General features: G+C 44.2%; 1 protein-coding gene across 2 annotated transcripts in view; it reads right to left on the bottom strand.

Moving 5' to 3' along the window:
- Positions 1-7,137, bottom strand: part of PRKAR2B (protein kinase cAMP-dependent type II regulatory subunit beta) — an 83,532-nt gene extending 76,395 nt beyond the window's left edge. Inside the window, exon 1 of one of the 2 annotated variants that reach the window (XM_085217240.1) lies at positions 6,543-7,137. In XM_085217240.1, coding sequence (XP_085073366.1) covers positions 6,543-6,858 — 316 coding nt within the window. In that variant the 5' untranslated portion in view covers positions 6,859-7,137. The remainder of the gene's footprint in view (positions 1-6,542) is intronic. The other variant, XM_085217231.1, reaches the window with a different exon arrangement.
- Between the last annotated feature and the right edge of the window lie 6,365 nt (positions 7,138-13,502).

The following is a 13,502-nucleotide window of genomic DNA, read 5'->3' as shown; positions in this document are numbered from 1 at the left end:
TTAAATAATACCGGTGTGGAAATAAATAATTAACACACTTTCTTCTAACTCACGTATGTCAAGCCCTACTCTAGAAGCAGAGAGATCCCTTTCAAACGGATCTTCTTCCACAATGTTTTCCCCCTCCTTCATTCACCATACTATAAACACTCACCTTTAAAAGTACCAAACTTCTCTGCAACTGTATTCACTCCAAGCTCTAATGAAAAGCTCAAACTTGCTGGAGGAATAGTTATCCTATGGCATAAAAGACAAAGCTGGATCAAGCCCTGGTCAACTAGCTGTGCATGTCCCTGTTTGCTGCAGGGGAGTTGAACTAGATGACCTTCAAACGTCCCTTTCAACCCTAAGGATTCTATGATAAACTAGAACTAAAGGTCAATGTGTTATAAATTTGCACTTTTGCTTCTCAAAAACACATGTACAAAGCAACTAGAATTTCAGTTAAAAAATTCAGGACATATGTTTGGGGTGTATATATGACGTCAGCAGTAAAGAGAAGTGAATGTTCCTTTGCTTGTGAGCGCTCTCTTATTTTCTTCCCCTTACTTCACATTTTCTCCTTCCTCTTGTTTTTAGCTTTCCATTTGCCTTACCACACACTGATTCTTCTTTTGCCTGTGTGTCCTGCCTTCCACCTTGCCTTCCCGTTTCTTTCATCGCTGTCCTGACAAATGAAATTTCCAAGTCTAAAGGTCATCTTTGATACCGGAAGAACAGAAATGGGGCAGCTGCCTGTACCTTGATTAATTTGTATTTTGTGACCTAAATGTGAGATTTCCAAACCATATGCTCCAGATTTACAGGAGCAGCTAAGGCCAACGAGTCTATAGAGATTTCACCATTTAAGGTAGATTTCCCTCAAACTGAGAGTTCTCCCTGGACAGTACTGGAGAACAGAATGCAATACTATTGCATAACAGACTGGGAATAAATCCTGAGATCTGTATGTATTAAACCAAGCTTAAATTATTGACAGGTGGATGAAGTACCTGTCTGTGCAGGTTATAAACATTAAGTCATTTCATTGCTTTTCTAAAACTTCAACAGGAATGGCTTAGATTGGAGGGGACCTTAAAGATCACCCTGCCCCAACCAGCTCAGGCTGCCCAGGGCCCAGTCCAACCCGGCCCTGAGCGCCTGCAGGGACGGGGCACCCACAGCTCTATGGGCAGCTGTGCCAGGGCCTCACCGCCCTCTGAGTAAAGAATGTCTTCCTCACATCTAACCTGAATCTTCCTTCTTTTAGTATAAAGTCATTCTCCCTTGTCTTAGCAACATTCTAAAAATTGGTACTTTCTTAGTGTCCACAGATACGTGTTTATTCTCTTCACTTAAAATAAAAAGCAATCAATTTCTCCATTCATCCAAAAGCAGATGGGGATCAAAGAGAAAGGTCTCTTTGGAAAACCAAACCGATGTCAGTGACTGACACAAAGCTCCAGGATGATTCCTGAAGCAAGCCAGTTTTCCCTTAGAGCAGATATGATAGGTGCAAGAAACCGAGTGGTGCTGCATAGATGTAGCACTGACACTGTTTATACCTTATAATGTAATCATTTCAAACGCACGCCAACAAAACTTTGTGTCTTTCCACACTTCCTGAGTTAATACCGTTCCTTTTTTGAGAGGAGCAGTCAGCCAAAGTCGGCTTCAAGTTGTTTCCTTTGGAGAAAAAGACGACGGAGACAAATTGAAATGCTGTTGGTACACTTCATTTCTGTCCATGTCGTTTTGGATTTTTTTCCTGCTTCTTTTAAATGCACAGAGAAAAACGTTAACCAAACAACAGCCAGTAAATACACCAGCGCTCACACGCTTTTGTTTTGAGCGGGGACATGGAGATACTTTTCAGTGGAGGCTGCTATCATTTCAACTAAATTTTTATTAAAAACATTTATTTTAAAAAGCTGTTATGACAAAAGCACGCTGCTCATCTGCAATTACATATATACACACAAACCAGGTGGAGCCACGTGTCCTACTACTAAACTGCTAAACGCTTCCCATTACAAGATCACATTTCCAGTTGCTTACAATTTTGTCAAACTAAGTTTTTGGACTGCAGTTCTTCCAGGCAAAAAAAACCCACCTGGGTCAGATTAAGGGGGGAAAATAATAATAATAATACATACTTTTTTTCTTTTTTTTTTTCTTTTTTTTTTGAGGATTAAACTACCAACTATCATTCTTCAGATTTTGAGCAAGGAATCAAAGCTCTGTGCTTTTGTGACCCTGTGCACTGGGTCAGAGCAGCCAGTTGCCATCTCCTGACTGCCACAGCCAATGGAAACAGCAAGGCACCATCCACTCCAACACAAATTCTTTTCCCTCTTTCATTTTTGGATGCTATCTGCACCCCAAATGCTTATTCTGAATGGACATACACTGTGCTCTGAACCACACCAGAAACAACACGGAGACATCCAAGGAAGCATAACCTAAAACTTCATCAGTGAGTATGCCAGCAGCACCCATGTTCACACACTTCTGACAGAGACCTGCCTGTAACTGGAAACTCATCTTCTCTAAATTGCATCCTCAGTAAGGCTACTCCAGCTAGGGTTTGACTTTTCCTTACAGACAAATAAATAAGGCATTTCTTGTATAGCTATATTTCTGCTGTAGGAGAATAGAAAAGATTAAAACATCATTCCTGAAGTTAGTTAAGCAAGCTTAGATAGCAACAGTTTCAGCCACCACCCACAGTAACTCAGAGTTTAACTTGAAAATACACATTTTTAAGAAATTCACATTTTTCTATATGGTCCATGACTTAATAACGTCCTAGTACAACCCATATGGTCCATCACTTAATAATATTCTAGTGCAACCTATACACTTTTATATTGCCTACTTGCTCTTATTAGCCCCTTTCTCTGCTCTATCTACCTGCTATGACTGCACATCAGACCTGGAGAAAGGTTACGAACTGTTAAACGTTTTCAGGTTTTATTTAATTTCAGGAAAAAAAACAGCAAGTAAGGTTAGCCTTTCTGATGAAATCTCACATATCACCACAATCCAGCACTGACACATGCAAAGTTTTCCTCAGTGCTCTGGCTCCCACAATTTCAATATTATTTCAAGAACGTGTATAAGCGTTATGGATGTAGAACAATTTAAACTCAATAAAGAAACCAATAGAACAGACAAGCCCCTAACGCTGATACTGTAAGCTAGATACTTAGGTTTCACTTAATCAGTGGTATCTTTATATTACCAGAGGGTAAATTTGAGAAGTACTCCTGCATTTTATAGTGTGAGCTTTCAGGGAAGGAACTCAAAACCACTAACACACCAACAGAACGCACGGGGGAGGAGAGGGACAGCTGAAGTATTTTCCACTTAAAATACATTACTATCCGAGGAAGAGCATCACCATAAAACAAGGCAAATACAGGCTATCTGACAGCAAATGGAACACCCAACACAGCAGACATACGACATAAAGAACAACAGCATTACTCCGAGAAGCATCGTTCTGCTAATTCATTTTGCAGCTAGACAAAACACTACATTTTAGATTCGAGCAACTGTTTAATACAGCTGCTACAAATGAGGTGCATTATTATCTGTCAAAACAAGGTACATGCCAACATGCAGGTCATCTGCAAGGGAACAAGTATCTTACTCAATATTTTCAAATTTCCTGTAATACCTTTCAATACGCACTTCAAACTTCCAAAAAGTTAAAAGAATTTGCTAAAAAGGGGGCTCCTTTTTAAGCATGCAGTATAATTCAGGCCTGCTCAATTTAAGAAATTGCTATTAGCAGTAACATGAATTAGCTGTCTTCAATGACTGGCCCTTCTACCTCCATGTAGGGCAATCTAGCAGGGAAAAAAATAAAAATAAAAAAATACTCCAAGACCTGAAAGTGACTTCCAAATTAAGCAGTGTGTTCAGAAAGGGATAATATGAATATCCTGAACTTAAACAATGGCATTTCAGAGGTCACATTAACTCCAGGTGCCAATTCAGAACTACACCAATATAACAAAGTTCTCCACAACAAAACTGCTTTTAAATCAAATCACATCAAGCAGAGTGGGGAACTGATCTGACAGGCACAGAGGACCTGAATATGGTTGAATTTGTGGATCACGTACAATTCCTGAACCCGAGGACAGTATTTTTTTCTTTTTTTAAACAGCTTATGCCTCAGCTTGTCATTTGTAAAATGGAATACCGCTTAAGTACCTTCCAAAATGCATTTCAAGGACAAAATTCATAGTGACAGAGTTCAACTGCAGCATTTGGAGGTATTTAGAAACAAGTATTGTGGAGGGGGAAAAAAAGACAAAGACAGAAAGACAGAAAGACAGAAAGACAGAAAGACAGAAAGACAGAAAGACAGAAAGACAGAAAGACGAGTTGGAGACAGCAGCAATTACAGCAAACTCTCAGCAACATCCTGTTTGAATTGGCAAATTAGGGAATATTGTCAACATGACATTTCAAGCACACTGCCTCCGCAAGAAAAGGTGCTGCTACCAGGACTGAGCTCCTCCCCAGTTTATTTCCTATAAACTTTTCAAACTTGTTTTCTTCTGCTGCATAAAAGCAGTACAGAAACAGGACAAACTGACTACACAGGACCAGTCTGACTATGCACGAAAGCAAAAAAAATGCCAAAAAAGAAAATAAAGGTTGATCCTCTAACTTACATTCAAGAATTGCTTCTTACAGAAGCTGAAAAACATAAAAGTATACATCTAAATTGCTATTTAAGCCCCTAAACAATGATTTAAGTACAAGGTTTTATGCCTCCAGTTATTAACAAAAGGCTGAATGCATAGTTATGTCACCTTAGCAGCATACGCATTCAGAGCAAGCATACAAGTGGAATTTAAAATATACACTACTGTAGAATGCGCCCATACACAAGCACAGGATTAGTAACCATTGACTATAAATTACTCCTTAATTCACCTTCCAAGTAGTTTCACAAATATTTCAGGTTTTGTGACTTTTAATGATCAATTACTCCAACAAGCCAAGATATAATTAAACATTCAAAATACACTAGGCTTAAAAATGTGATATTTTAAATATTTTTTGTCCGAATGCACAAAACAAAGAGTCAAACTAGACGTCCCTTAATGAAAAAGCAAGATCACAACAGAATGACTATCAGGAAGATCTTGATTGCGAGCATTCCCTGCACTCTGAAAGCCCCTTAATGCACCCTGCAAACTTCTACGTACGTAGCACATACAGGCCAATAAGGTCAGGCTCTATTTCTGCATTTCCAGATCTCCATTCACCAATGAATAAGAATCTGCTCAGTGTCATAGAACTCACATCTGAAAACTATGTCTGGTGTTAATGAGTTACAGTATTAATTTTATTCTTCCCCATTATCACCATTTCATTTTCAAATAGAGCACATTTCCAGAATTCTACCCATCTCACAGACAATGCAGTCAGCATTAGAGTTCAACATTACCATGTCGATCAGGAAACCCTGTCTGACAGATTCAAATTCCCATTGAACACGCACAGCACAGTCACAGAGAACAGACAAAAAGAATGCTGCCTATCTCACAGCACAGCACAAAGCATTTTAAAAACTTACCCAATCCTTAACCATCTACATTTTTTTTTTTCCCTGATGAAATGCACTCGTTATTTTAAAGACTGCACTGATGCTCCCCTAGAAAGCAGCTGGCTTCTGCACTCTGCTAGGCAGGGCTACCTCTAGCACAGCCTTGGGCGATCTGATGGGGCAGACTTCAACTCCACAACAAGCCCACAGGCAGGACACGTTGTCCCCTCGGCCCAACCCTTCCTTCCACCATTCTCCTCGCCACACGAAGGCCACATGCTGGGTGCCCTTCAGACAGCCTCGTCCCGGCCCTGGTCTCACTCCATCGCGCCCATCGATGGTGTCTACCCGGGACCCATCTGCCCCACGAAGGTGCACACAGGTGTCACCCTCCAAGGCGGGATGCTGCATACGCTCCCTGCCGCCCTGGCAGCTCTGTCAGCTCTGTCAGCTCCGAGGCCCTCCTGCGTGCAGAACTGACTTTTCAGAAGACATCGGGTTTCGAATAGAAACTACTCTAAGAAACACGCTAACCAAACGTGTGAATGCAGCACCTCGCCCATCAGGGGTGCTCTCTGAGGTAACAACAACGTGCTACCGGATTAACGAGAAAACGCCGATTTTCTCTTCTAAAAGAGAAACGGCACGGAACGCCCCTAGGAAGACGCCTTCATTGGGCGTACCACAGGCCTGCGATTAGGAACGGCCGCGGCAATGAGGGAACGACCGCCGCGCACCTGAACAAAGGGCACAGCCCCGCGGCCGGAGTCGGGCCCCGGGAGGCGGCATCCCCCGGCCCGGAGCGGGCACTGCCGGCACCGCACCGCTGCGGGGATGCCGCTCCCCGGCGGCGCTCCGTTCGAGGACAATGCGCGTCTCCCGGTACCCGGCGCACGCTCTTCTCCTCCCGCCCCGGGCCGCCCGGCACCCGGCAGACCCCTCCCCGGGCCCCGCCGGGCACCGCCCTCCCCTCGGGGCCGACGGCCCTCACCCGGGAACCGCTGCTCCTCGTCCTCGCCGCTCTCCGAATCGGTCTGCATGGGCTCTTCGGCGAAGTTGACGCCGCGGGCGTCGGGGGGGGCCCGGCGCGGCGCTTGGCCCCGGTCATGGCCGGGTGCTGGGGTGCCCGCCCGGCGGCCGCTCGCCTCCTTCTCCTTTGCCGCCGCCTTGGCCGCCGCCGCCTCCTCCTTGAGACGCCCGAAGTACTGGAGGGCGAACTCCAGCAGGTCCGCGGGCTGGCTCCGCAGCACCTCCACCGTGAAGCCCTGCAGCAGCTCCGTCAGCCCCGCCGGGATGGAGATGCTCATGCCGGGGCCGGCCGGGGTGGGGGGAACAGGGGAAGGGGAGAGGCGGGGGTCGGGGGGTCTGCGGCCGGGGTCGAGGCAGCGCCCGGCGGGTGCCCCTGGGCGGCGGGGAGGGGCGGGCGGCGCAGGTGGGAGCGGGCGGGGGGCGGATCCGCGCTGCCGCCCGCGGCTCGTGGCAGGCGGCGGCCGCAGCCTCTCTCTCCGCTTCGCCCCACACCCGGCGCGGCAGCGGCAGCCCCAGCCCCGTCCGTGACTGAAGCCTCCCCGCCCCCGCCGCCTCCTCCCCCCGCGCCGGGGGAACCTCGCACACATGTGACCCGGGAAACCATGACAACCTCCCGCCGGGGACTGCGGCCCGCAGCGCGCCCCCCACCCGTGCTATCGGGAGGAGCGGGCGGGCGGCGGGGTGCGGCGCTCCGCTCGGGCTCCGGCTCCGCCGAGGGGGTTCCGCCGCCCCGCGGAGCCCTGCAGCCGCCGTCCCTGCGGTATTTCACTGCTCATCGCCGTTGTGCTTTTTCTGTGGGCCACAGGCAACCATAAAGAGATCCCCGCATCGCTCGTATGCGTTGGTACGCCATACGTTCATAGTCACATAATTTAGGAAACGCAGTGTCAGAAAATGCCTCCGGTCAGCTGACTGCCTCAAGGTCCACGAACACCACATCTAGAGAAAGAAACAACTGGAAAAAACAAAAGTTCCATTTCAGCGTTGCTGCCCAGCCTGCCCCGTGCCGTGAGCAGGTGCTGCTGTCGCTGCCGTGCGCTCAGGGTTGCAGGCAGTGCCCGCGGGCCTGCTTTGTCATAGAGCTCTGCTGAACGCTCCTCTGAAAGTGAGGTGCTGGGAAGGCATGAAAACCGGTTTGTAATCACCTCAGTATGTTGGGATTATAGAAACACGGAATCATTAAGGTTGGAAAGACCACTACAGTCATCTATTCCAACCCTCAGCCCATCCCCACCATGTCCACTGTACCACGTCCCTCAGTGCCATATCAACACAGTTTTTAAGCACCTCCAGGGCCAGTGATTCACCCACCTCCCTGGGCATCCTGTGCCAGTGCCTCACCACTCTTTTTTAGAAGAAATTGTTCCTAATATCCAACCTGAATCTCCCCTGTTGCAACTTGAGGCCATTTCCTCTCACCCTGTTACATGGGAGCAGAGGCCAACACCCACCTCCTCTCAACCACCTTTCAGACAGTTGTAGAGAGCAATAAGATCTTCCCTGAGCCTGTTCTTCTTCAGACTGACCCATCCCAGTTCCCTCAGCTGCTCCCCCACCAGACGTGTGCTCCATATCCATCACAGCTTTGTTGCCCTTCTCTGGACACACTCCATGGCCTTGACGTCCTTCTTGCAGTGAGGGGCCCACAGCTGAACAAAGAAATTTGTCAGCCCTGGGTTTGTGTGCAAAGTGAATCAACAGCCCAGAGGTCCAAGCTCAGGACCGCTCTGCTGTTTGGAAATTGATTTTACTGGACACTCACCATTATTTCAGTCACCCTGAAATATACTTCAAAGGGACTCCGGGTGAGAAAAGTTGTCAAAAATCAAGTTTGTCTCAGCAAGGAGATACTGAATGATGTGGCTTCAGCAAGAAAATGCAGCAATCTATGGTGCTTTTTTCATCCAAACTATGACCTCATTTTTAATTGGATGCATTTCCAAATGAAGCCACAGCTGTCTGAGGAAGCATTTTTCCAGTTGCGCCTGCTTCATGAATTGGATGTCATGAGCTTGGCAAACAGTGAGTGATCTGTGTGTAGGGGTGACACCACTGCTTTACAGCAGATGAAAGACACCTCTACCAACAGAGCTATAGGGCACTGTTCAGCAGTGTCTTGTGGCTTGCTTTCTCTCTGTGGGAAAAGCCAGTATGGAGCACTTACTCAAAATGAAGTTCACAGCTATTTAGCACTGCTCAGCCTGAGAGAGATCTCCATAACCACACTAAGTCCTGAAGACAGGCCATGAACACACTCTACACTGCAGAAGGCTGCTCCTCCACTAGGCTCTGGGAATGCTGGTGGCCAGGAGCCCTGGTTTCAGCCAAGGCACAGTGCCAACATCACATCAGTGCTGTAGTTGCTGCAGTAGGAGCTTCCTGGGACCCTTTATGGGTGCCAGCAGGAGGTGAGCAGAGCCCAGACAGGTGACATAAATCAGGCTGAGGGTTATTCCATACCTATGTGATTGTAGGTCGTTGGCTTAGGGCTGACTGCTGCAAGATGGGATGGGATGGGATGGGATGGGATGGGATGGGATGGGATGGGATGGGATGGGATGGGATGGGATGGGATGGGATGGGATGGGATGGGATGGGATGGTCTTACACTGCTGGTGGGCTGCAGGCTTGCTGGCCAGCAAGCAGTTAAATTGTTAATTAGGCATTGATCAGCGAGTAATTGCATTGTGGAGATTACATATATATAGCTATCATCACATTTTTTATTATTATATTTCCTTTTATCAGTCTTAATATATAGTTTTCATCTCAGCCTACTGGCATGTCTCAATCATATCTGTCCCTACAAAGTACTGCCATCGTGCTATGTAGCCACATACATTGCTATCGCCAAGAATCATGTGCAGCAGGACGGCTGACACCTGTATGTTATGGACAGGTACATATCGTGGTCATTCCAAAAGGAGCTTTAGCTAGAAATGCCAAACTGGCTCATTTACAAGTCTAGAAGCTCAAAGCCCTCTAACAGTGAGCTCTCCTGTTCGTGATTGGGTTGAGAGAATGCGTCCCATTCTCCCAGACATCATTAGAGAGAGAGAAGATTCCTCCTTTGGGGACATCCTCAAGAGCCAGTCTTTGATGTTTGTAGGCAAAATTGGCATTGTTTGAATAAGAGGTTCCTAATTAGTGGCACTCTAAAGAATTACTCTAATTTTATATTTTTGAAACACCCTAAAATGTGTGCCTAGGAAGGCAACTTGAGATTTGATGTATCTCAAAGAATGGCAGTGAACTTTGCAGTTCAAGTAGATGTCTTCCCTTTTCCTTCCTGTTCCAAGGAACTTGACTTCAAATTGCTTTTAAATCCTTCTAAGGGGAATAGCTGTCCCAGAATGTGTTACACTCTACCAGAGGGAACTGTTAGGTAATGAGAGGATCAGTTCACACCTCTTTGATGAGTTTTATTCGTTTGTACTAATTTCCATGTGTCATTCAGCAGTAAGTGTCATCTTGACATGAAAGAAAATATAAAACTTCAAAAATCTTTCTGTATTGAAAAAGGACTGGGGACAACACTACCCTGACAACTACCAAGAAAATTAAGTAAGGACTCCTGTTATCTCCTTTCCTCCTTGCTGGTAGATGCCCTCCTCTTTACACTGCTTACCAGCTCTGCATGCCAATCTATTGCTTCATCTGGTTTGAGATGGTGCTAAAACTATGAGAATACAGGTAGCAACTAAAATTGCGAGTGCCACATCTCCTACATGACAGCTCTAACCAGCATATTTTGGAAACAGGTTGGGACTGCTGCTGTCAGAAATCAGAGGCAGTGCATTTCTGAGCACACAGAGGATACTGAATAGAGTGCAGAAGGGAGTGCAGAACTCTAAAGGCTTACTTTTACTAGGGTGAATGAAGACTTAGTAAGTTTGATAAACTTGAGCTAAATATGTCAATCCAACGGCCTTCTTCTTGCTAGCTTTCAACCATTTGCCTGATAGGAACATCTTTCTCCAGTGCTCCCAAAGATGTTCTCAACACCCATCTTCTTATTAACCCTGGCTGAGCTCTGCAATGCAATACACACAGAGGGGCAGAAGTATGCTTTTCTCTAAGTGGAAAGTAAGCACATTCCTTGAATACAGTACTTTTAAAAGCCTTTGTCACCTTCTTGGAGGTAAGAGAGACTGTTGTGACCAGCTGCACAGCTAGCCCTGAAATAAGAGACCCTGATCTCTTCATCCATAGTAGTATCTGTCCTACATCGGTAACCTGAGCTCCCAGCAGTGGTACTCTATGGAAAGAGTTTGTATTGTACTACAGAAGACTACAGCACAAAAACTGGCCCTAAACCTATTGCAGCATATAGGAGAAGACTGACATGTGGGACTATTTCCTGTTTGTTTGTTTGTTTATTAATTTTTTGCTTTGTGCTGACTTAAATCTTTTGTCTTGACTTCTGAAATTGTAAATTCAGACACACTTTGAATTTGGCATGATTAAAAGCTGCTGCTGACAAGCAACTTGAAAATGCCTTTGTGTTTTATGTGTATTTCAAAATCTCTTCAGCTGTATGCCTTTGCAGGCTCTTGATCTTCCAATAGCTGATTTGTACATTTTGAGCAACCAGTTAGTAAGAATCACACACAATTTCTGATCTTCCCAAATACCTTTAAGATGTCACATAAATCGATCTTTTTTTTCTTCTCAGTTTACAAGGCAGCTCATGCTGTCTTGCTTGGCAAATCTTATTTACTGAATTCTCTTGTTCACAGATTTCAGTGGTAGTCATTCAACCTTAGATTCTTTCAGCAATAACAAAACATGCAGCTGTGCAGGTTCATAGTTTCTTTTTTTTTTTTCCATCAGATTAGAATGATATATCACTATTATTATTGTGCCAAATCTTTTGCCAAAATATAACCTGTTTGTCAGAAGAATGTTCAGTTCTATCATCAACATAATAAACTAGTGCCTGTAATTCAAGGATCAAGTAAACGCATTCCTCATGACTCCCCCTCAACTTGGTTCTCCAGTTCTTCTCGTACCTTTTGTTCTGGCTGTTCTTACTGTTCTATTCTTGCTGTGGATTTGAAGCATCTAACTCTTCCTGTGTCTAACATATATCCAGAGGGAGCAAGTATCTACTTACATACTCAAGTAAAATTCTTACTTATGTCTCTTTGCTTTTCTGCTCAGCCTAGCTCTTCTCATCCCAAAATTGGGCATTCCAGAAAGTAATAGGTTCATGTCTTATTGTGAACACTACTTACAGTGGTCTATTCTGTGAATGAACAGTTGTAGATTTGCTTTGAAATCCATTGGTTTGTAGTCCTTAGTATTCAGAAACTGCTGGATACCCTCTTTTAGACAATCAGTCCACTTTATGTGCCTCGATTTGGGCACTGACAGGCAATCACTTGTAACTTCACAAAAAAAAAAAAAAAAAAAAGGAGTCAAATCTTTAAAGTCAGTGTAATGAATGCTGAATTTGCCACTAAAAGTAAAACTTTCTTCTCATTTTGATGTAATGAGATAAAATGACAGTGTAGCTGTAGTAGATGATGCATCTTATGCTCATACAGTGTCCTGTTCACAAAAAATGGCATTCTACACTGCCAACACAACATGTTAAATGGCTAACTCAAATAGCATCTCTCAAACTACCTGATAACAGAAAATGATCATCAAATGGAGGTGTTGTTCCCCAAGGACTGACAGTAGGCTGTTCCTGTTCAACATCTCCCACAGTCGCTTAGAAGTAAATATAAATGTTGCTGATGCAATATCCAGCTGACATAGAACCCAGTTACAATGGTGGAATCAGTGAGCTCAGCTAAGCACAAAGCGGTCTGGATAACTTGTCCATTTAAATGAAATCTTTCTTTACACACCTACATTTTAAGTGATTGACTTCAGAACAAAGAGTGCGAGATGTTTCTACAGAGTGGGAGGATTTTATCTTGGAAAGCAGTGCTTCTGAAAGAGTTTAGGAATGAAAATGGAGAGACAGCTCAACTTGAACTCCCAATATAAATTTGTAGCAAAATGGGCTAATGAGATTCTTGGGTGTTTCAGGAGGAAAAAGTAAATGGGAAAGGGGGATTTTCACTTTGTGAAGCGCTCTTGAGACCAGTACAGTGTACGGCCTATAATTTTGGTGTTCGTGTGTTCAAAAGAATATTGAAAAATAAGAGCTGTGTAGGAAAGATACAGGAATTATTCATAAGCTGAAGAAAATGCCTTATGGTGAAAAGACTGGGAGAGCTCAGTATTTTTATCAAAAAGAAGATTGAAATTTGACCAAATTATAAATGCTTCCAGAGGAGAAAAACACAAGGTAAAGAAGATTTTTTAAAGTAACCAAGGAATACGACAAGGAAACCATGGATGGAAACTGAAGTATAGCCTTCCAACCATAGTCAGTAATTAATATGTATTTAACAGCAAAGATTAAACAATTGGAATGCAAGGTTGAAGAGAAGTGGTACATTTCCTGCCCCTTGACGTCATCTCTGTATTCCTGCTTGGATAACAGCCTTTATCAAAAAAATAGTCATTATGCATAGTAAAAGAGGCTTATACCAAATGATCTGAATGTTTAAAGCTGTTTTGAATAGTCTAGATAGTTTATTATGAATATGAGTACAGTCTAGATAGTCTGGTAGTTCCTTGTAGTCCCTTTAAAGTAAAGAATAGAATAGGTCTTGTATATCGGAAATGGCTCAACATCTTCTCTTGGAATGTAAAACTCTTCAACATCTCTAGGTTCATACTCAAAGTAACCAATAATTTAATGAAGATTATGGTTGTGGTCTTAAAAAATTAGTGTAACAAACTTTTCCACTATTAATGCAAATAAAAATGGTGCAGTGATTGATATAAGTTATGACACAGAAACTGTTGTACCATACCTCGATTTATCGATATCTCTGAGATGAAATGAAACACAAATATC

This window comes from Meleagris gallopavo, chromosome 1 (assembly GCF_905368555.1).
Source record: "Meleagris gallopavo chromosome 1, MGAL_WU_HG_1.1, whole genome shotgun sequence".
In the NCBI taxonomy this organism is placed as follows: domain Eukaryota; kingdom Metazoa; phylum Chordata; class Aves; order Galliformes; family Phasianidae; genus Meleagris; species Meleagris gallopavo.
This window is presented reverse-complemented; position numbering and strand designations above follow the sequence as displayed.